This window comes from Vicugna pacos, chromosome 27, assembly GCF_048564905.1.
Source record: "Vicugna pacos chromosome 27, VicPac4, whole genome shotgun sequence".
NCBI lineage: Eukaryota > Metazoa > Chordata > Mammalia > Artiodactyla > Camelidae > Vicugna > Vicugna pacos.
This window is the reverse complement of record NC_133013.1, coordinates 22758122-22782352: the sequence shown is the minus strand read 5'-3', so window position 1 is coordinate 22782352 and position 24231 is coordinate 22758122. Positions and strand designations below refer to the sequence as shown.

Genomic DNA, 24231 nt, shown 5'->3' with positions numbered 1-24231 from the left:
ATCAGGCTGCCGCTGCCGTTTTGACCAGGATCAATGAGACTGCTAAGATAGGCAACAGACAACCTTGGGCCCATCGCAGAGAAGGAGAATCAGGCCCTTGCAGGGGCCCAGAAGGAACCAGGAGGGGAGGGGACTTTCCTCCCTTCCTTCATTTGATTCTCAGTTGAAGGCATCCAATCTGACCCATGCAGTTGTTAAAAGATAAAAATATAAAATCACATTGTGATTTTCTTCAAACAACTTTTGGACACATTCTGTGAGTTCAGTGTGAATACTCTAAACCAAAGATTCCAGGCTAAAAGAATTCCAGTAAAGATCAGTGCAGTAGAACAAAATTACGCAAAGATTAAAAACACAAAAGGACCCTTTCATCTCTTAGTGGTTATGATAAATGGTCACCGGAAGTTTGCAGTTGTGGCCTGCAATGCAACAAAAGCACAAACAACAAAGAAAAAACTCTAACAATGCTTCCCAAAGTATTTCTCAAGAGGCCGTGGCCAAGCCTCCAACACAGGCAGTCCCCTGACGTGTGTGAAGCCTCTCGTTTCAGTGTGGTCCAGGACTCGCAGGAGCAGCAGCACCTGCAAACTTGTTAGAAATGCAGTCCCTGGGCTCAACCCCAGACCTACAGATTGAGAAACTTGGGGTGGGACCTCGCACTCATGTTTGAGAATCTGTGAATCTAGCTGAGCTGTCCAGGGTTTACCCAGGAAGAAACAAGTTCTTCACACTTTGCAGCCAAATGCCAGGTCACTGGGTTTTAAAAGACCCAATTGTAGTTTCTGGAGTAAATCTTATCTGATTTCACAAAATGATAATATCAATTTTCTTTGTTTTAGTAAAAGAATAAAAACATTTATTTCATGCTTAAAAATAGTGTTCAATATTTGTAGTAAAAAGCCAACCCTTTATGGCTCAGTGATTCAGAATTTCTAGAAGGTCTAAGAGGCCAAAAGCTGTTCCCTTCCTCCTGCCTGCTCACCCCCCACCGTGTCCCCGCACTCTGTCGCCTCATCCATACCCATGGTATCAGCCTTGGCCCTCTCCCAGTGACTTTCAGCCTCTCCAGCTCAACCTCTGGGCATCAGACCCAGGTATGACCCACACCCAATGCGTCTCCCATCTCCTCCCGGTGTCCCACAGGTCCCTAACTCGCCACAGCACACTGGCAGGTAGAGGGAAAGAACAGGGCACGGGGAAAGTGGCCCTGGGTCCCAAACACCCCTGCAGGGGGCCTGGATGAGGGCTGGTTGGAATTAGTGAAATGACTGAACGATGAATATTTTAAGAGAAAAGCAGTTGAACCAATGACCTGGGGCACAGAGGGATTTACTTTAATTCTTAGGTGAGAATCATTGGTAAATTACGCTCTGTTGATATGTTTTCACGTTTGTTGTTTTTACCTAGTTCACTCAGTTTTACCGCCTACCAAAAAGCTCATTTAAACCATTTCCTAAGAATATTCTCTTAAAAAGAGGTTGACAGCAGAAGGGTGGCCGCCAGCCCAGCCTTCTGAGGTACCACAAACCCCATATTAATGCCCAAGGTCACGATTTGTTCATAAGATCTGTGGGTCGTGTGGGGTAGAGCAGAACTCTAAGGAGACTAAGACTTTGGACCTAACCTCTAGATCATTATGACAGCATCAAGGTAGAAGAATGGAACACAGTTGTTTTTTTCTAGCTTGATTTATAACTCTCAAATATTTAAACCAGGGTTTGTCAACCCTGGCACTATTGACACTTTGGGTGGAATAGTTATTTGCTGTGGGGGACTGTCCTCTGCACTGTAGGAGGTTTAGCGGCATGTCTGGCCTCTACCCACTAGATGCCAGTGGCAAACCCTCCCCCCAACCCTCACCAAGTTTTGACAATCAAAACTGCCTCCAATCACCGCCCCAGCTGAACCACTAGTTTAGCCTCCATCTGTACTCCTGCCCGTAACTGTTGGGGCCCTTGCTTCTAGCCACGGGACCTCAAGCAGCTTCCTTCCTTTTCTGGGCCTCAGTTTCCTCAACTGCATTTGGTGGGAACTAGATGAGGGCTGGTGTCAGAGCTGGGCTCAGTGCCGGCCAGCCTCCCTCTCCCCGTCTTGGTGAAGCGCCCCGAGGCGGGGCCAACCTGCGGGGGTGCGCACCTGTTCAGGAAGATGCTGCTGACATCGTCATGCGTGATGGGGGGCTTCTTGGAGCTGGCGGCCATCCGCAGCGGGCGCAGGAAGTTGTTGACGAGGATGTGCAGCTGCTGCACGTACTCGGCCTCGGCCTCCAGCATGCTGAACACCACCTGGTTCCGCTTCCGCATGCTGTCGGCGTGGGGCGAGCGGATGTAGTCCTGGATGATGGTCTTCCACTTGCGCCGGCACAGCCAGCCCCGCAGGAAGCTCTGCACCTGGGGACCAGCGCGAGAGTCTCCCATTAGTTAGTCGCGGCTTTTGTTCTTTCAGGCTGTGAGCGCCCCACGGGCAGGGACCGGGGCTTTGTCATTCCCCACGCTGGCCGTGTAGGGAAAAGAGCTCAAAGATTGGGTCTGGTGTTGCTGCCTGCAAGGGCCCTTTGAGCCAACCTTCCAACTGTGCAATGGGGCTAATGAAATGATGGCTGGACTCAAATTGTGGTCCACCAACTGGCAGCATCAGCACCTCCTGCGAGCTTGTTAAAAATGCAAATCCCCAGGCCTCGGCCCAGACCCCTGTATTTAGACCAGACCCCCCAGGTAGCCTTGGAAGGAGCATTCTCTGAAGGGGGAAAAGTGTGGCCTCGAGTCCCCATCATGGGAGGTGGCTTGAGGACAGAGGATTGCTGGGCTGTGCTGGGCACGGCTCACATCTCATCTTGTCTAATGACTGGCCTGAAAGCCCAGAAGTTTCAATTAAAGCTTGCCTGGAAAGAGGGCGATTATCAAATTGAAGAGAACATGGCAAATTAGTTAATTTGCTTGGGCCTCGTTGGCGCCTGCCTGGAGCCTCTCCCCTGCCTCTGCGGGGAGGTGCACTGGACACCTGATTCGCCCGTCTTGGAGTCGGGCTGCTTGGCGTGGCCTCGTTTTGGCAAGAAATTGGGAAGGGCCTTGATTCACAGACACAGAATTGTTCTAGGATTTGCACGTTCCCAATCAAGGCGCCACTGAGCTCCTTGCCATTCCTGCTGCTGAGCTGTGTGTGAGCTCAGGGGCTGCACACAGGCCACCAGGAGCAAGGGTGCTGGGCCGTGCGGGCTGGGGGGTCTGGGGATGCAGGGGCCACGGGCCAAGCACTCATCAGAATATTATCAGCTGGAAAGGGCACTGGCCATGAACAGCAGGTGCAGCCTGCTGAGTGCGGACCCGTCGGCCAGGGACCTTTGTCACAGGAAGGAGAGGCCTGGCCTCAGCCCTTACACTTCTCTTTGAAGGCAGGAAGGCTTGCTCTGAGGCCCCAGGAGGGTGAAAATAAAAGAACAGAGGTGGATTTCAGTTGGTACTTAACAAAATGTCCCAAACAAAATGGCTTTTGAACCTGGGCCAGGAAGCCAGTGGGGCCATAGTAGAGAAGGAAGGGCCTGGGCAGGACTTGGTTCAGACCTGGGTGGCACTGGTGGCAAATCCTGATGCCCATGGGGGCCTGGCAGGTCCTATAGATCATGAACCCGGCAGGGTGGGCCCTAATAGGGCAGCTCCTGGCCTGGGGCCAATAGTCATTGCGTGTAGGAGATGGGCCCAAGGCTGCAAGACCTCCTGCTTTCCAGGAGATGGTATGCCCTACTGACCGAGGACGTGGGCTCTGGAGCTTGGTGGCCAGGGTTTAAATGTCTGCAAATACTTGGCTGTGTGACCTGGGCAAGTCACTTTGCCTTTCTGTGCCTCAGCTCCTGCACATGGGAAATGCAGTTAATAATAAAACCTCAGAGGGCTTCTAGTTAGGAACGAATTCATCTGCACAGAGCTCTGAGAACAGTGTCTGGCACATAGAAAGTGCGTAATGAATGTTAGCTATTTCTATTTTTGAGAAACCAGAAATACAGATTTTCATGTGAAATGTTTAGATTTTAAAGCACTGGTAAAAAATTAAAAAGGGGGAAAAAAAAGCCACTGTGTGGGCTAAAAACCCCAAACATGCTGGTAGGCTGAACTCGGCTGGTGGGTCGCCGGTTCGCAGTTTCTGGTCTGGATGGCACTGGGGTCCTTTTACACCCTCAACTAGTAGGATTTTCCATTTCACTTGTTTTCCTTAGGGTGAATCAGGCTCTCCTGCTTCAAGTCTAGCGAGCTGCAAGCACAGACCATACTCTTCCCCTCCACACCCCTCTCCACGAGGTGGCCTGTGGTGCTGGTCCGTCCTCCGGCTGCTGGGCAAATCTCCGATACATCCCGAGATGCCTGCCCCTCCTGGACTCTATAATAGAGTCAGACCAATGGGGCCAACTATGGGGCCTTACAGAGACTGGTTCTCAAGCTGAAGTCTGCTGGGAATGAAAGAGGGCAGCTGTGAGAGGAAGTGTTTGCACCACAGTGGCTGGGGGGTGGGCAGGCATACAAGGTTATGACAGTGGGGAAGTGGCCTGGGGTTTTATTGAGGCCGTTGTGAGGAAAGCTCTCAACTTCGAATCTCACAGCCTGGGTTCCTGCCCTGGCTCCACCCACTCCCTTTTCTCTCGGAGCCTCAGTTTTCTTATCTATAAAATGGGGCCACACCACCTTACCTCACAGGGACAACCAGAAGAAATGGCTCGACCAGGTGTAGGTCAGGGGTAAGGGGCTGTTGGTTCTGCCTTTGGACCAGAGGTGAGGGTGGCAGGCTCTGGGAGAAGTGGGGCAGTAGGTGACACTGCAGACCCTGGGCTGTGCCAGGAGGCTCTCTAAAGAGGGCTGGGGCAGCTGTGCCAGCCCCGAGGTATGGTGCAGACCTTCTTAATTTTCTTAATATCGCTGTCTTCGTCGTTGGGGGTGATGGTCTGGGTGGACTGGATGCGCTCATTGTCCTTGAGCAGGGACGCGATCTGCAACAGAAACACAGGTCAGGTGCCCAGAGGGGCATGGCTGGTGGAGGCCCCACCCCTCTGGCCACCTGTGGGAGAGGCGTGCTGAGCGAGTGCCTCGTCTGGTCTCCCTGAGCGCCGGTGGTACTGCAGCTCATGTCCCTTGCTCTGAGTGAGGTCGTGAGCCAGAGGTCTCTGAGTGAGCACTGGACTGGCAGCCTGTCCATCTGGGTCCACAGCAGCTGGGCTCCAACTCCGAGTGACCCTTGGTGAGATCTCTCTGCTCTCTGGGTTGCAAGAACCTCATTTGTAATCTGGGATTCTTTTCCCTACTCCTTAAACCCTCAGTCCCTTTATTTTTGACTTTTTATTGTTATATACATGAAATTTACCATTTTAACCAGTTTTAAGTGTACAGTTCAGCAGTATTAAGTACATTCACACTGTTGTGCAACCATCACCACCATCCATCTCCGGGACATTCTTATCGTCCCAAACTGAAACTCTGCCCCTGTTAAACAGTAACTCCCCATTTTCCCCTCCCCTCAGCCCCGGCCCCCATCATTCTACGTTCTGTCTCAGGGAATTGGACTTCTCTAGGCACCTCGTCTGAGTGGAATCTCACAGTATTTGTCTTCCTGTGGCTGGTTTCTCTCATCAGTTTGATGTCCTCCAGGTTCATCCCTGTCACAGCACGTGCAGAATTTCCTTCCTTTTAGAGGCTGAGTAACATCCATTGTATGTACTGACCCTATTTTGTTATCCATTCATCCATTGATGGACATTTAGGGAGTCCCTTTATTTTTTCAAACAAAACCAACCTGGATCCCTAGCATGACCTCAGATGCAAGCATGGATGGCTTCACTGTCCCCTCCCTCTTTGGAGCACAACCTGGAAACTGTGGCCTAGAAAAATGGAACAGCCCTTGAAACGAATGTTTGAGCTGATCTGAGAATCTTCATTTGCCAGATTTGGGGATCAGAGAGGTCAGCCCAGCAGCAAGGTCAAAACCAAGGGAGTGGCGCCCAGGAGAAGGGGCACCTTAAGCCGCACAGCGGCCGGGGCCGCTGGCACTCTTCAGGTGGACAGGCCAGTGGTGCGTCCTCCCGGGCAGGGCTCCTTGCCGCCACTCGAGTGTCTGAGAGTTTCTGCTGGGTGTCCTCCACCGGGGTTTTCACCGCGCTGCCGACCTTCCTGAGAAAATGCTAGTGTCGCCTATTCACTCCTCCATCCCAGCGGTGAGCTCGGCGGGCTAGGGATGGTTTCCTTCATTAATATGCTGCTGGTACCTAGCGTGGGGCTGGGCACTCAACACATATTTGTTGGCTACATAAATAAGTAAATTAAAAAAAGAATCAGAGGACAGCAGCAACAAAAACCTCAATCACCAGAAACCACTGCAGTCACCAAGCCCCACGTGTCTAAAGATAGCAGATCAGGGGAATCCACAAACGCCGCCACAAAGCCGGCGCTGCTCCTCTTCAGAGCACGTGGCTTTGTCCCCTCAAGGCCACTTGCTGAACCGCAGGATGAATGGGCTCTCACAATTGAGCGAATGGAGCACTTTGAAAGCAAAATGGAACCGTTACCCGCTCTCCACTCGCGGGTTGCTAAAATTACCCTGGCCTGCGCTTGCAGAGTGGCTGAGAAATAGTCAGTGCCCACACGGGCTTTTCTTTTTTCTCTCCTCCACTCCTTTTCTTTCAATTCTCTGAGAACACCTGCACATTGAAATAAAGGCTGATTCTTCGATCTGCTCTCTAGAGGGCTAAGAGACACACTCACACTCATGCACACCCGCACAGGCAGGCTCTTGGAGAGCTCAGAGATGCAGGGGTGCCCAGGCAACACCCACCTCTGGCCTGATATCATCACCTCCTTGCCAGTCTGCTTTCTTTGCCAGTTTTGGGATCTGCACACGGAACCCTTCTTTCTTTAGGATGGCGGGGAGTGAGTGTGTGTGTAGTCTATAGCTAAAGCTGATGGCACTTGCCTCAGAGAGAGGCATTCCAGGACATCTACTCAGCAGGGACCAGGGCAAAAAATAGATGCAATGAGGTCAGGCGCTATGCTACATGCACAGGCCACACCGGCAGCCTTGGAGTCTTTGTTTCAGGATCAAGCCAGGTGGGCAAAGCTCTGGAGACTCGTGAGCCTGGGGGCGCTGCAGAAGTCTTGGGCTATGTACGGCCCATCCCCTCCAGGAGCCAGTGGCAGGCGAGCTCATGGAGGCAGTCTCTCTCCAACCCTGGCAGGTCTTTTCTGGAGATGGATTTGCTTTGGACCCTGCTTTGCTTGGCTGGTTTACGAAACCCGCTCAGTTGACCTCATCAATGAAGGACATGCAGGGTGGGGACTCTGGCTCACGCCCCAGCCCGCTGGCTAGAGCCCAACTCTGCCTGTCCGACCTGGCTCAATGCCAAGTGTCTCTGCTGGCCCCTGCCCGCTCGCCACCCGTGGTCTAGCCTTCTTGACCATCACAGGAGAACTCTGTTAGCCACACCCCTTTGAGGCACTGAGCATCGGCTTCTGCCCCATCCTACTTCCTTCTCTGGAGATAATGTCTTTAATCCAGGATACATTTGGTCAGGGAAGTAATTGCTGATGGAATCAATCCAGGCCTTTTTCTTTTTGTTAGCCTCCAAGGTTTTACTAAAGATCTCTGTATTTCTTGCTTTTCAAACAGCTGCCACAGAACTCAGTTCTTTCTCTGTCCTTCTTGACATCTTCCGGCATCTTCCAAGCCCCACAGATGCCCATCTCAGTCTCCCTTTATGCCAACACCACCAGCGTGTCCTGACGGGGTCTTTGTGTTGGGCATTGGTGAGACACAGCTGGAGGTGGGTAAGTCGAATCCCTTCCCTGGAGGAGCTTCCAGTTTAAGAAGGGGGTCAGACACCCACAGAGGTAACTTTTAATCTGATAAGGCAAAACCAGAAGAGAGGTGTGCACCTACTGCAAAGGTAGTGTCTCACCATGAAAGTGGCAAGGGCTATGCAGAAGGGGTTTTGAAGGACAAATAGGAGCCCAACAAGAGGGCTGTGGGATAGAGGGAATTTGAGCAGAGGGAATGGTGTGAACAAAGGCACAGGTATGACAGGGTGTTATGTGCCAGGGTGGCAGTGGTGAGGATGGCAGGAGGAGGGATGGGAAGGAGGACTCAAGGCATGTAGGGTGCACCATGAGAGGGGAGCTGGGGAGGGGCTGCAAGGTTAGGGGTCACGGCCACCCTTTCTTACTTCTCCCAGAGCAGTCCCCTCACTGACCTATAGGATATAGTGGGGCACCATGTCAAAGGTTGTAAAACAGATTCCATGGCTAAATTTTCATTTTTAAACCCTGAACTAAAGATCTCCTCAGTTTCTTCCAGAGTCAGCCTTCCAGGAGTCTGAGTGCTTCCAAGCCAGTAAAATATTATGACTATATCTCAATTCCTATCCTGCGCCTTTAGGGCCTGCCTTTGCTCTCCAAATTTACCTGCAATCGTAAATAGGAGAAAAATCACTGTTAAAACAATGAAATGGTGCCAAACTGAGCATTCTAGAGGCGGGGAGGGTTCTTCTCAGCTGTGGACATTCCTTTTGTTTTAGGTGGTCCTTAGCACTTTTTGGTTATGAAAGATGAGGCCTGATAGGGCTGTTTAGATGGAGTAGAAGAGACAGAGGTGGAGAGTTATGCTTTGTGAAGTTTTGTGCAGACTTTTGTTTGGGTATGCTCTCCTGTCCCCTCCAGGGAGAGATGGCGAGGGCTATAGGGTTGGAGAGTACATAGGGCGAGCAGAGACAGGGCTGACTCCTGGATGTGTGACCCGTGCAGAGCCCTGGGCTTAGACGGGCCCAATGCTGATCAAAGGCTCTCCTGTTGTGGCTTTGAACTTCCTAAGGGCCCTGTGTTTTCACTGTGCCCCAGGCCCTGCAAATTCTGTAGCTGGTTCTGAAAAGAGATGCAGACGATAATATGTTGGTAAATCCTTACTGACCCAGCTCTCTGCAAGGAAAACTGACTGGTAGCACTTGTCAGTTTCTACGGTGTGAGCATTCCTACCTCAGCCCATTTTAAGCTACTTTCAAAGGTTGAATAACTAACTGGTGAAATTCTTGAACGTTTAACAGCTGGCTCTTGCATGGTGATATGAGCCGGTTCCAACATCACTGGATACAGGGTGAGGGTCTTGGTTGATAAACAGATTATAAGTGACACCCCCACCGACAAAGTGGCCAGTGGGAGGGGGAGGAGAGGAGGTCAAACCCTCGCAGCAGAAAGGCTGAACAACATGACGGCAGGGGTGTCTTCCATTCATTTTTAAGCTGTTTTCTATTTCAGTAACGGAACCCCCTCTCTCTTATATCCAAGACTTTTGGAAAGTCTGTTACACACGGCAGCCAGTATCATGAGGTTTGAGAACTGAAGGAGGAGCCGCGGTTGGGTAGTCACGGGGGCTTTCTTGGATACCCTGGTTCTCCTCCTCAGACACGGCAGGATGGTATCTCCCAATCCCCTGAACTCGGGTGTGGTCACGTGACTTGCTTTGCTTAAAGAAATGTGGGCAGTGGTGTCACATCACTTCCCACGTTCCTGTCCCCTGCAGCGAGACTGGTGAATTTCCTGATGATGGGAGCCCCGTCAGCCCGTGTTCCTGACTCAGAGTGAGAAGGTTGTGGGGCAGAACCCACCCTGGACATGTAGTGTGAGTGAGAAAGCAACCTTGGTTGCTTCCAGCCACTAAGATTCGGGGGGTGTTTGTTACTGCAGCATCATCTAGCTCATCCTGACATGGTGGGACCGCCCAGGGAGCAAAGAGCAGTAACGACAGTGTAAAGACAGCTGCTGTGGCAAGTGAGGCAGTGAGTCAGGAGAGCAGAATTTAAAAGCAGGAGGTGGCCAGGACAATGTAAGGCCCCTGAGGATCCTTGGGAATAAGTGGGAAGGGGGCTTGAGGAATTTTATTTGGCTCTCAGAGGAAAGGTGGACCGTGAGAGCTTGGGGCCCTCCAGGCAACAGTCATTCCTTAGCAGGCACCCTTCTGTCAGGCCTGGCCCCTCAGAGAGGGGGGGTAAGTTGTGGGGCAGGCACAGGCCAAGGATCTGGGGCCTGCAGATCCAGGTTTGAGCCTGGACTCCAGTGCTGGAGGTGACCTTGGAACAACCTTGGATTAAGTCCCTCCTTCTTCTATGGATTTCGGTGTCTTCTGATCTTTCCCAGCTCAGACATTCGAAGACCTCTGCCTTTGTCACTGGCGTCACTCAGCACTTCCTTGGCTTCTCAGTGCTTCCTGCCTGCCTGATGGCCTACTTCCTGGGAAACGGACTCTCTTTCCACCTTTCTAGAGCCCAAGGGGAGCAGAGAGGTTCCCTCTGCCCTGCAGGATGTGTGTGCATGTGTGTGTGTGTGTGTGTGAGAGAGAGAGAGAGATGGGGTGACGGGGCTACAGCCAGAAAGCTTTACCAAGCTGGCCTTTCTTTCAAACTCTTTTAAAAAAAATCTTCTGCCCTGGAGGATGACGCACTCGATTGGAAGCATTGCTCCAAATTCCCACCAAATGGGCCTCTGCTGCCACTCTGACACACACACACGCATGCACGCACACATGCAATCACTCACAACTGACCTGCTTTCTGCACCCCGGCACCAAAGGGGGCTCTGCCCTTTGCACCCACACCTTCTCTGGCCTACAAACCCCAAACCCTTTTTAGGCCATATGCAACATGAACCTTTGGCTATAAAATGACTTCCTTCCTGCTGGGGTTCACCCTGCAAGCTCTACTGGAGCACCGCTCACACTTGACCACAGTCAGACCCTAAGGGTAGAGACTTCTCCTCTAGTATCTACCACAGAGCCCACGTCCGTTCATTCACCAAGCCCTCACCGAACACCTACTGTGTGCTAGGCAAAGGACAGGGAGTGACAGGTAAGGGCTCACCCGGCCCTCAAGGAGTTCCTGCCAGGCCGGTGGGGGACAGACACACGTGGAGCTGGCTCTGCTGAGGCACCCTGAGTGTGGGCAAGTGTGGGAGCAGGGGGCAGGGAGCACGCTCCCAGCCAGGCCAGGAGTCCCCAGGAGGAGGCATTTGAGCTTGGCAGGATTTCAACAGGCAGGGAAGTGTGGAGGCGACGAGGGCTTTCCAAACAGGAAACCAGCATGTGCAAAGGCCAAGGGGTGCACAGCTCACTGCTATGGAGCCCCAAGTGACTGGAGGGGAGAAGACTGGGGAAGAGGAGGCAGTGGTCAGGTGATCGAGGCATTTAGGGAATGAGTGGGTGAATGAATGACTCCTGGACACCCTTGATCACAAAGCTAATAACTGGGTGCTGAGGCCAGACCTCTTCCCTGGTCCCTGACGGGCTCAGCTTGGAGTCAAGGATGTTTGTTGTGCTAGAATAGATCCCAGAATGAACCAGGTGGTTTAGAGCTGGGACAAGTCCCATCCTGGGAACCGTGAGGGAAGAGGCTATGAGCGGCGTGGAGAGACTGGCAGGTGGACAGGCAAACCTGGGCTCCAGTCCTGGCTCTGACGCCTCCAGCTGTGTGATCGTGACTTGAGCTCTCTGAGCCTGGTTCCTTTCGGGATGGTTGCGGCGAATGACTAAGGAAGCATGTCTGAAGGTGCCCGGTGTGAGGCTGGGGAAAGTGCACTGAATCTGAAAGTTTTGATCCATCTGAAGTTCCAAGTTAACGTTACTATTAGTTCAGAGCTTCGCAGCCGCACGACAAGGTGGAACTGGCAACTTCGGATCTTTGAGCATTCCAGGCAGAGCTGGCTTCATGGGTGTGATGGGGCCTTGTGTTCATAAGGCCAGGTGCTCGGGGCTTCAGGCTTAGCAGTCTCCATCTTGAAATTCTTAAGAATCTTCTCTCTGAATCTGTGTTTTGTAAGTGGTGGCTGATGGGACAGTGGGGCATGCCCCAGGAGCCTGGAGCCTCAGTTCCTGTCTCCCTGGGATAGGTGCTCAGGTGACTGCTTCCCTCACCCCAGCAACACAGGCCCCAAACCTCTGCAAACCTCTGATGGCAATGGGTCAGATCAGCCCAGCAGTGTCTCACTGCCCCTCTTTGCCCTATGCAGGGACCTAGGTGTAGGTACAGAGAGGGTGGGTTTCGTGTGCACCTGTGTTGTCTCCGGGCAGGGCAAGGAGACAGCTGTCTGGCTGGCAGTGCTTGGAGCATTAGGTGGGTGACTCAGCAGGGGCCCACCCGAATCTAGGGACTGAGTGCATCATCATGGCGCAGAGGTTAGGGGAGTTGGAGGTTGAAGCTGGGGGTGGCCTGTCTGCTATGAGGGGGCAGTGGGCAGTGGGAAGAGGAGACTGACTTCCCCGACCCTGGCTGGGGCTTTGCATTGTCACCTTGCACTGGGCCCTGCAAATTATGTAGCTGACCCCGATTGCAGGAATCTGTGTTTTCATATTCCCCTCCTCAGCTCAGAGTCACAGACCTTATATGATGTGGCCAGACGGTTCTGATCCTGCTGTTGTGTGGCAGAGGTGGGCTTTGAACCCAGATCTGACCAAAGGACCTTCCCACGCTGCTAGCATCGCTGATTTTAAGTTTGGAGGCTGGCACAGCTGTGGCTGGGAGCTGGTCCCTCCTGCCCATCCTGTGCCGCCCTGACCCTGGGGAGCCTGAGGTTTGAGACGCTAGGTCTGGGGCCTGGGCCCCTGGCTGGCCACCCCTGGGCCCCTGGCCCACAGTCACCTCTGCCTTGAGCCGCTCGATCTCGATCTCCCCATCCTCGATCTGCTGCCGTAGCTGCTTAGCCACTGTCTTCTCGGTCTCCACGATCTGCAGCAGGTGCAAGTACTTCTGCATCAGAGCTTCGTGCTCCGTGGCCAGGGTCCGGTAGCTGCGGACAGATGGGCATGGCAGATTAGACGCTGGCTCCTTGTCCTCTACACATCCAAGCAGGAGTGGGGCTCACCTACTGGCTGCTCTTAGGAGAAGGTCCTGACTCCCAGACACAGTGCCCGAGGCCTTGACCTGGCTGCTGTGCTGGCGTTGATTGCTCTGGCCCCTTCCCCAGCTCTGGGCTCACACTCTGACCTCTGGTTCTTCCACTGGTCCTCTGCTCACCTCGCCCCACACCTCACCCCTCTGGGCCTTTGCACAGATAGATCTTCTGTCTGTAACAGGCCTCCTCCCTCCTTCTCTCTCTGGGCTAGCTCCATCCTCCTTCCCAGAGCGGGTCCCAGTTGAAATGTCATCTCCACGAAGCTTTCTCTGCGCTCTCCCCCAGACCGTGTGGGGTGTTCCTGCAGTACATGGGCTGCTGTTACCGCAGCACTGGCCAGATGATTGGCGGTTTTCAGTTATTTCTGTTCCCTGCGGAGAGCCTGCATTCTCTGAGGGCATGCCTGTGCTGCTTACCCCTGTCTCCCCAGGGCCTAGCACAGTGTCTGAGACTAGAAGATGCTCAGCGAACATCTGTTCCCTGGATGCAACTGAGTGGATGGATGACATACAGAGGAGGGTCAGGCACCTAGATTCCACCATCTGAAGAACCTGCACAGTATACCTCGGTTCCAAATCGTGCACCACAGGCTGTTAGTGCTGTAAGATTAAGAAGAAGGCCCAGCAACAAGGACCTGTAATCAGGGAAGACTTCCTGGAGGAAGATTCCCCCGTCTCCCACCAGAATTGGAACCTAGGCCTTCTGACTCCAAACCCAGTGTTCTGGGCATATGCCTATTCAAGGGTAGCCTTGGGTGGAAGGCCTGTGTTGGGGATAACTGGCAATGGGGCTGGATGTTTAGGTGAGGCCAGATCAGATAGCACCCCAAAGGGTCAGAGGAGTGAAGAAGTGGCCTCAGCATTTGTGTAAACGACCATGTCTCAGATTTGCAGAGCATCGCAACTAGGGGAAGGGTGGGAAGGTGGCACTTGGAAGATTAGCAGGGCTGGTGGGGAGCATCACGTGCCCAAGGTCACAGGCCTGGCTTCTCCCTGACACCCACAGCACCGGCACTTGAAGGTGTCAAAGTGGGGAGAAACCTGATTCCATAAAGTGGGTCCAGTCTCAGAGGGCAGAGAGGCTCTGAAAGGGAACCCCAACATTCTAGGGGGAAGGTGCCCATCCGGGTAGCGCACGGGGCAGGAGACTTGAAAGGCAGGCACAGACTGGGAGGGAAGGTTTAGAGGTCTCTGGGAGTGTCTGCAATGAGGTCTGCGGTCCAGGTCTCCAGTCCTCTATCTCGGACCCAATCTGCCTGGGCTCAGCCCCAGCTCCCACATCCACCAGCTGAGTGACCTTGGAAGTTCCCTCTGCCTCTCTGTTGGTCCCCAAGGTCCTTCCTGCCCTTTGCGCCTCCACCCTTGGCCACCTGGCGTTAGTCCCCAGCACCCAGAGGAACTGGGTCCCTCTCTGGGGTCACCAGCTCTATCTTTCACTTGCCAGACTGAGAGGACATTTTGCAGTCTGACATCTACTGACAGGACCTTCCGGGTACCCTGGATGTGGCTAGTCTGTGGGGTGCTGGGTGAAGGACACTGGCTTTTGTCACAGACTAAGGAGCTGTGTCACACAAGGTCCTGAAGTTCCCTCCTGGCAACAAAGAACAGTAACAGTTTCCGTACAACCCCCCCCCCCCCCCCCCCCCCCCCCCCCCGGCTTTGCAGTCAGGACCCCAGGAGGCCGAGGGCGGGAAACAGCTTTGCTATTGCAAGGAAGGGGCTGGGTAGCGAGGTGGGGGGCAGTGGAGACTACATACAGCCTGGTCCCTGGTGGGGTCAGAGAAGGAGGCCACCCCAGCTGTGCCCTGAAGGCGGGAGGGCACAGAGGGGCAGAGCTGGCAGCAGCCCAGCAGGGAGCAAAGGATGGGCAAGGTCCCATCCACAGATCAGAGCTACCGTCTTGCTCCCCGACCTGCTTCTAAAAATAACAGGCTCTAAGAGAGAATTCTTTGGTTTGTAATACTACTTGATTAAAATGAGGATTTTGTGCTTCTTTTATTAAAATGAATTTAAACTAGAATATCAGGTTTTAAAATTTTCCGAATTTCCCAAGAGGCTGAATTGTCTTTACTTGCAAAGGAAATTCAGCTGAGAGCATGAAGGAAACCGTTTTCACATCCCCACACCTCTCCCCACTCCAGGGGTGCGAAAATCCAGGGCCTTCATTAGTTTGCTGAGTGAAGGCGCTCTGAAGCCTGGTGCTTCAGAACCAGGAGTCAGGGTTTTATCTGCAGGACGATTTGATCCAGCTCTGCCTCCCTTTCTTCCCTTCACCCTCCCGCTCTTCCTCCCTCCCTTCCCCACTCCTTCCCCTGCTCCCCCCGCTTCTCCTTCCCCTCCTCCCTCTCATCAATCAGGGTTTAATGAGCACCTCCTTGTGCAGCCCCGTCTTTACAGACTCACAGACTCTTGGAGCTGGAAGGAAACTCAGGCATCAAGAAAGGCCAATGGTCTCATTCTATAAACGGAAACTCAGGCCTCAAACAACAGTCAGTGAGCATCACAGCTGGAGCTGGAATGGGGCGCAAGCCCCTGAAGACGCAGGTCTTCACTCTCCCGCGCGGCCGGCTAGCTGGGCACGCAGGCCTCACTGAGATGCAGACCGTAAGTCACATTCCGTGTTACATTCTGTACACTGCCTGCTGTGTACACACATACCACAGAGGCATCCCGCAGTACTAGAATATTATGCATACAGTGGGCGAGCACATGGCGTCCCTACCCCTATTCATACACAACAGTGCTTATTCTCCTCTACAGAATGTATCTACTATGTGTATGTAAATAAAAACTAAATCAGGCACATGCAAGAATACCCACTACTCGTTCTCACTGTGGAAGAGAGCCAGTCTGTCCCCCGACACACACACGCACATACACTCGTGATGTATGCGATGAGCTGAGGCTAAAGAACGCTCGTAGTCTACCGTCCCCTCTTTGGTCACACAGCCAGCTTCCCAGGGAAGAGTCTGTGGCTCATGTGGGCCCAGGAGCTGTCTAACAAGACCAGCGTGAGCCAGACTGGCTGGTGGTGACTGTTCTAGGGGAGGTGGCTCTGTTTCCCTTACCAGTGACCATCGCTGTGACCTCTGCCCCAGTCCGAGGCCAAAAGGGGGATGTTCCTCTGAGGCCCCTGGGTTGACTCAGACCCCAGGGCTTGACCAGGGAAGACAAACCATCAGCATGTACAACTGGCCCTTCCCCCGGCTTCCAAAAGGATGGGAGAAGCTTTCGTTCAAAGACAGGTGGTGCCATTTGGCCCAACGGCTCCTCTTTTGGGGAGGGCAGGTTTCTAGTTTGTTGGGAGTCACAGAGCCCAAAGCTGGGAGCCAGGATCTGGGGCACCCCAAGTTCCACTCAGGAGCCTACCCTCTGTGTGCCACGGAATCTCACTGGCTTCATCTGTCAAGTGGGGCTGAAGGGACCCACTCACTGGGTTGTCATCAGGAGCAAACAACACACTGTGTGAAAGAGCTTGCAGCCCCTAGTGGACGGTACGGTGGACAGAGGTCCCCGCAGATGCGAACACTCGCTGTCAGGCTGCTGGAGGCCTGCGTGGGCTTGGCAGCACTTCTGTCAACTAAGTGATTAGCAATTTATTGGCTACTTGGAACCAACCTCTAATTTAGTGAGTTACTTACAGAATTATGTCTTCTCTGTGACAGAATTCTAAGATAGTTCCAAGATTTCCTGCCCTGGTTTGCAGGCCCTGCATAATATAAATGTGGTAAGTTTTCACTCCTGTTGCTAGGTTATGCTGTATGGCTTAGCTGATAGGCAGATTAGCTAAGTGGGCTGGACCTAATCATATGAACCTTTTAAAATTTTGTTTATTTATTTGGGGAGAAGGGGAGGTAATTAGATTTTATTTATTTATTTATTTATTTAATTTATTTTAATGGAAGTACTGGGGATTGAACCCAGGACCTCGTGCATGCTAAGCACATACTCTACCACTGAGCTCTACCCTCCCCCTTTCATACGAGCCTTTTAAAATGGGTAGTTTTCTCTGGCTGGCCACCGAAGAGGAGGTTGGAGAGTTGCGGCTGGAGAAAAATTTGATGAACCAGGCTTCAGGGTAGAGGGGGCCACACAGCAAGGAATGCAAGTGACCTCGTGGAGCTGAGAGCCATCCCTGGTTGACAGCCAGAAGGGAAACAGGGACTGCAGCCCTACAAGGAACTGAATCTCGCCAACAATAGGAATGAGCCTGGAAGCAGAGACTTCTCCAGAACCTTGAGGTTAAGAGGCCAGCCTGGCTGATTCCTTGACTTCAGCCTGTGAGACCCGAAGCAGAGACTGCACCCGGGCCCAGACTCCTGACCCGGGGAGCTGTGGGATGGCAAATGCGTGTTCTTTTAAGCTGCTTCGTTTGTGATCATTTGTCGTGGAGCAATAGAGAGCTACAACATTCTCTCTCACTGATATAATTCATTTTTAAAATTTGAGGTTTAATGTCCATATGATGGAAAGCACAGACCTCAAATGCACAGTTCGGCTGGTTTTGATAAATGCCTACACCCTAACTGAGATAAAGATAAAGTTCCCTCGTGCCCCTTCACAGTCTATCCCCACCCCCGAACAGCTACTGTTTGGATTTCTATCACCCCAGTTTAGTTTCACCTGGTTCAGAATCTCATATAACAGGAATCGGACAGTGTGTCCTATTTCGTGTTGGGCTCTTACTCAGCATATCGACGATAAAATCCATCTGTTTTGTTACACGTATTTGTCATGAATTCCTTTTTATTGCTGAGTGGTATCCCATCGCACAGAGGCAACAAGGTTCCTTTCTGCATCTGCCTGCTGATGGACACCTTGGCTATTTCTAGCTTCCTATGGTGTATCAAGCTGCTAAGGAGATCCGCATACAAGACTTTGGTTGATGGTTTTCATTTCTCTTAGATAAATGCTGAGAAGTGGAACTGCCGGGTCATAGAGTCGGTATACTCTGTATGTTGAACTTCTTAAAGAAGTGCCTAACAGTTTTCCAAAGTGGCTGAACCACTTCGTGCTCCCACCGGCGTGGGGTGAGTTGTGGTTACTTGGCCCCATCTCTAATATCTGGTGCTGTCAGTCCTTTCCAATTCAGCCCTTCCAGATTCTACAGGTAGTGGTACCTCATTGTCTCCGGAAAATTTTTGTATGAATTGACTTTCTAAATCAATGTGTCCTGGTTAACAAGAATGTGTAGCAAATTAGAATTCTATAATGCTGCAACACTTAACAAAGCCCCGTCGCAGACATAATTTCATTTGGTTCCCAAAACAACCCTGCTACTGGCTCTGGTTTGGTGCTGGGGAGCCTGAGGTCCAGCTCTTCTCCCTGCATCTGGGTTCTTCCACTCGATTCCATTCTCCACAATGCCAGCAAGATCCACTCCAAGTCGTACCTCTGATCATGTTACTCCCCTGGTGTAAAACCTTCAGTGGCTCCCTACTCTTCGCAGAGGAAAGGTCAAACATCTCAGCTGAGTATTCAAGACCTTTCTGATCTGGTTCCAGCCCAATGTCCAACCTCATCTACCTTCTGACATCCAAACTTGTCTCTTTATTTTTCTTGGAATTCTCTTTCCTGTATCACTGCCTTTATTTAAGGCCTTTGGGGGGCTGGAGGAGGGACTGAAGAGCTCCTGTCTAAACCCGTTAGATATGAGCCCTCAAGACCCTTCTCAGATCAAATGTCACCCCATTTCCAGCTTCCCCAGATTCCTCCACTTCCCTGAAGACGAAAGTATGTCTCTCTCCTTGTACGTCACACAGCCTTCACGCGCCAGAGCCTTTTGTACATCTGTCTCATGTTTTCCAGACTAGGCTGGGGAATACCTGTGTTGCATCCGTCCCTGTTTGCCCTGCACCTCACTCAGAGCCTGACTCTATTGGTTCAATGTGAGAACTTGGTTCCACAGCTGGACTGGACACTCCTTGAGGACAGGGATGGACACTGCCTGACCTTAGGGCCAAAGTCAGTCCTATAGCCATAATAAAGGGTGTCTGGTCAGCTAGCTTGACCCTAGGCTCAAGCAAGGGCCCTATCCATCTATCCATCATCCATCCATCCCTCCAACCATATATGGTTTTAACACTCATCTATTTATCATTCATTTACCCTCTATTCATCTATTGTTCATCTTCCTTATATAAACTCAACACTACATAAACTCAACACCCAACCTTGCATCTATCCTTCATCCATTCATTCATCCTTGCATTATTCCAATCCACATTAGTTTATCAGGCCCTGGGGATGCAAAGAATCCCACTTCGTTCCTGCCCCCAGGAGCCTACATTTTATAGAAAGGTAGACACAGAAACATAATACTATCCACTCAGTCAGAAAGATCTACTGCTCAGAGGGGTGAGTCTGGGTGTCCGTGTACCCTGACAGTACTCAGCTCTGCCAGGGGATCGTTGGCTGGGGCCACACCCCAACCCACAAACCCACTGTTTCCCCAAGACCCAGAACAACTCAGTCCAGCTTGGAAGCCTCCATTTTCTCTGCAGCATATACTTTCCTCTTAGGTTTCTCCCCACCCAGCCCAGCGAGTCCCTCTAGAGAGAGGCACACAGTGCTGGGAATGAGAGGAAGAGAGGATCTGCAGTCCCTGAGCATCCAAGCTCAGAGAGGGTTAGAGAATTTCCATCTATAGATGAGAAAACCAAGGCCCAGGGAAAAGACAGAACTAGTTCATGTCCTGCAAATCAGTGGCTGCATCTGGGTTGGAATTGTGATGGTCTCAGACGCTGGTGGCCATAAGACCCTGTAATCCAACCAAATAGTACTCGGTTCCCCTGGTGTGAAAAAAGGAGCTTGTCGGGTTGAAGCAGGGGGGAGGCTGCAATGCCGCTACTCCTGACACTTGGCTCCCTGTGCACCCTGGGGAGGCATGTCCCAGAGCCCCGGGGTCTAAGGTGGACCTGCCAAGACACCCTTCTTACAGCTTTCCTTCTCCTTTCCTGGGACTTGGTTTTGCTCAGGACAGGGCTCTTGGATTCAATCTCTCCCGCCTGGACTGTGGAGTGGGCGAGACATACCTGGCATGAGCGATGGCTGCCACCCACTCGTCACAATCCTTGGCGTCCTCCGTCCTCAGCTCCAAGGCTTTCTGGTTCTCATGGCTGAAGTTGACCGTGAAATAATGCTGCACCAAGAAGAGACATCTCTGATTACCAGCATGTCCACAGAACTGGCAGTGTCTCCTGCTATCAGTCTGGCTGTTTTGCAAAGCGCCTTGTTGCCACATCAGCTAGGCATGGATTCATTCTTCGTGATCATCGGAATGCCATTCTATTTAATAGTTTCAAACTCTCGATTAAGGCAGGCTTTGTACGATGTAACAGAACCTATGCTTAGGCTATTGTAAGAAGGAAACAAAACACACAAGGCCCTATTTGCCAACAAATTGCAAAAAAGCCAGTTTTAAACCATCAGGTATGCTGGGAGAAAGGCAGAGAAAACACACCAAGAGAACATCCCTTTGGGGACCGGGCACCAATTCAGTGCAGGATGCATTTAATTCACTCCACAAAAATGTTCTACACGTTTTTCTAGGTCCTGGTGTTCGAGCAATGAACAGACAGACAGGGGCCCTAGCAGAGCCCACTGGAAGCCAGCTCTGTGTGTAGATGACTGATGTAGAGCCGGGGCGAATGTGGGGCCTGCTCCCCAAGCTCCTGGGGCAGCGGAGGAGCCCACAACAGAGACACATCTGTAACACTGTTCTTTCAATTAATACACCTAAAGCTCTGAGAACAAAGCCTGAAACATGGTAAGCACATATGTTGTCTATAATTAATGCAGTACAATGATCATTACTGTCATGGAGGTAAGAAAAAAGGGCCCAGGGAAAGCCACCCACGGATTCAGCCCGGGGAAAGCAGGAGGCCTTCCCAGAGGATAGGGCACTCGCTGGTTCAGGTCTTATTGCAGTTGACGGAAGTATGTGGGGAGCAACATGGACATCTAAAGTGCTCGGCGTGGTCAGGCGGTGGCGGGGCGAGCCATGGGAATAGGGATGTCAGAGACGAGGCTGGGCAGGTGGGCAGGGCCTGAGCCGAGGGATGAGGCGGGAGGAGAGCCAGAAGGACAACCCCCGGTTTCTGGCTTGAGCAACTAGGTGGGTGGAGGTGCTGTAGACTGGGGAGGCACTGGCAGGATAAAGGGCAGGTGTCAGTGGGTGAATGAAGGCGGGGAAGTGGACATGCAGACTGTGGGTGTCTGAAGGCCATGTCGCTCCAGGCTGCAGACAAGAGTCGGGGGTGCCAGTCTCGGGCGGAGAGGGAAGCCAGGAGAGGGCTCAGTCAGAGACAGGGTGCACTAGCAAAGTGCTGGGGCCCCACCTTCGGAGGCCTCTGGGGTCTGGTCCTGGGGAAGCCAGGAGGAGAGAGGCAGGTGGTGAGGTGCAGAGAGGGACCCCCAAGCCTGCCCACTCAGAAGAGGCACCGCAGGTCACAGTGCAGTGCCGCGTCGGAGAGGGTGCCGCCCCTGTCCCTCCATGCCTAGGTGCCCAGGCCGCAGGGAGCAGCAGCACAAGGCACGTAAACTTATTTTTAGCTTCTGCTGACATTACTGTCTTTCTGTTAATTGTCACTTTTGGTGGCAGCGGGTGTGTGTGTGTGTGTGTATGCGTGTGTGTGGTTGCAGAGTCAATGTCTCTTGCTTGTTTCCTAGGAAACAGATAACTGGGCTGCAGAGTGAAGTGTCAGCTGCAGCCTCAAATAACTGAATTGGGAAGGTTCCGGGGGGCACTCGTCCCCCTCGAGAAGGGAGCAGGTGAAAAACGGAGCTGCAGGTGCCTCCCCAGCGCCCTCCCCATCTCTCGAGAGATGGTGAGCACACAAATGCTTCTTCCCCATGATCTCATTCATTCCCACATTCCCCAAGTGGAACAGGTGTTATTCTCTGCTCACGGCAGATGAACTTGAGCTGCAGAGAACTCAAGCCACTTGCCCAAGGCCACACAGCTGGAAAGCAGAGGAGCCAGGATAACTGGGCACCTGCTGTCCACTTGGGCTCTGAGCTTGGCACTTGGGATGTGAAGATGGAAAAGGCAAGGTCCCTTCCTGAAGGAGTCTGTGGACAGGTGAGACTGGAGGTTGTAACTCAGGAACAAGGCACCCTCAGTACATGCAGACTCAGTGGGGTTGCTGGGTCCCCGAGAGCCCTGAGGGGGATGTCCCAGAGCTGGATGGACCCACTGGTGGCACCAGGCTGAGTTCCCAGGGTAGGAGTGGTCTCCTTCCTTGCTGGGCTGCCAGGGGACCCAGAGCTGCCAGCCCCGGGGAGGAGCCGGGGTTGGGGCAGGCCCCTGAACCTGTCCCCTCAGACCCACATGGAGTGATGGGCTTGGCTGAGGCCCCTCCCTCAGCCGAGCGGCCCTGGTTCATAGAGAAAGAAAATGCCATGTGCGACCCCTGTGTACTGTAGTCTCTCTGCAATCTCACGCTGGCTGGAAAGCTAACCTCCAGCCTGGGCCTGAACCTGGCCTTCAGAGACCTCTGGCTTTTGACAGGTGCTGGCCCTCAGCTCTCTGCCTCTCAGACCAGACTCAGGGCTCCTGGAGGCTGCAGACAGCTTGTTGCAGGCTTCCAGAGGCTCCTTCTCCACCCATTCCCATCAACTCCACAGTAAGATGCTGGTCCATCCATCTGTCCCTTCCACTGCTGTGGGGCATGGCTTCTGTCCCTGTCACCGCCGTTCTAGGTCAGGCCCTGTGACCTTTCTCCTGGGCTCTCGCAAGAGTCTCCTATAAGTGTCCTACATCTCTTGCCTTTGGAGACAGCACCTAGACCCTGAATAACCCACAGGCTGGAGGTTCAGGTGAAGTGGTCTGCCGACTGGAGGCATGGGCACAGGGCCGCAGCAGCAGGCAGGACCCAGAAGATTCACTGCATCTCATACTAAGCAGGCCATGAATGCCTGCCTGGAGTGGAGGAGGGGCGGATCTGCGGAACGTGCAGAGGGTTTTCAGGGCAAAGGCCAAAGGGCATGCAGTGCTGGCAGCTGGTAGGTGAAGGGGAAACTGGAGGACCGAAGCGTGATGCCAGCTTCTCAGCACACGTTATCGCCTCGCTGGAAACACAGCTACCCTGGGAGTTAAGTGTCTTACCCCCATTTAACTGGGGAAGGGGAGGCAAGTACCATGGTTTGCCCAAGTTCACCAGCCAGGAAACGGCACAGCTGAGCCAGACCTCAGGGCTGCTCGTGGCCCAGCTGTACTTCCGCTGCCCCGGGCGGCCCAGGCTGGAGTAGAAGTGCCCCACCTGACTGGAGAGCAGCGTGTTCCCTCTGTGCTTGTAAACCTTCCCCCTGACAGCTGCTTTACACAACCACGTTGCCCAACTGACTAGTAGAAAGTGTTCGCTGAGGGGAAGTAAACTTCCACCCAGCAATTCTGAGTCATCACAGATCCTGACTTCGGGCAGCCGAGTGAATGAGACTGTGCTCTACGTGGGAATCTGGGAATCGGGAGATGAGGGGAGGGAGCTGCCGACAGAGGGAGAGATGGAGATAGACAGGGAGGGAGGGACAGACAGAAGGTGAAGCGCACAGAGACAGAGAGAGGAAGCACAATGCACAGGGGAAGAACAAAACCCCCACACACAGAGGAAAGGGTGCGTTCCGGACTCCAGGAAGATGCTACGGAAGAGGGAAGCTGGAGAATTGAAGGAGACAGAACGAAAATGTCAGATTCTCAAATCTGCATGCAGAAAAGTCCAACAAACAACCAGTGATGTGGGAAGGGAAGGCGCCTGTGATCTCGGGAGGCCTTACTGTGTGCCTGGCACCGTGCACACGCTGTCCTGGGCTCCCGTGGGAGCCTAGCCACCTGAGAGGTAGGCGACATGACCACTTCACAGCGGGGGCTGAGGTTGGAGGTGTGAGGTGGCCGGTCCATGGGCCGAGCCAGGAGTGGAGTCCAGGTGGACAGCAGCTCGGATTAGTCCAGGGCTCGACCACCATCCCCCATTGTTCTCGTCACAATGATGGACAAGTGAGCGCCCAGAGTTGAGTGGGGGCAAGTGGCTTCCTTGGAGGAATCCCTGGAGATGGGGTCTGATCTGGTGGCAGTTCTCAGTGACCCAGAGTGTGACTTGGGGCAAGTAAGTCTCATCCTCCTTGTGGTCCTCAGTATCCCCATCTGTGAAATGGGCAGTTAGTTAGATAAGCTGAGCCCTAACTTCTTTGAGTTCCATGCTATCTCTCTATCTCTATTTACATAGTCATATACATTATCCATCTGTCTGTCTGTCTGTCTACCTACCTATCTGTTGAGAGGGAGGAGGGAAGGCCAGAAAGGGGGCAGGAAGAGAGACAGCATGAGCGAGAGA

The 24231-nt window shown here is 52.8% G+C and overlaps 1 protein-coding gene across 1 annotated transcript in view; it reads right to left on the bottom strand.

Moving 5' to 3' along the window:
* The window catches only part of RASGRF1 (Ras protein specific guanine nucleotide releasing factor 1), a 94297-nt gene that overhangs the window by 55638 nt on the left and 14428 nt on the right, over positions 1 to 24231 (bottom strand). Inside the window, exons 2-5 of the mRNA XM_006208790.4 lie at positions 19936 to 20042; positions 12650 to 12797; positions 4883 to 4975; positions 2137 to 2390 (exon numbers count right to left, since the gene is read on the bottom strand). Of these exons, the coding sequence (XP_006208852.2) occupies positions 2137 to 2390; positions 4883 to 4975; positions 12650 to 12797; positions 19936 to 20042 (602 nt within the window). The remainder of the gene's footprint in view (positions 1 to 2136; positions 2391 to 4882; positions 4976 to 12649; positions 12798 to 19935; positions 20043 to 24231) is intronic.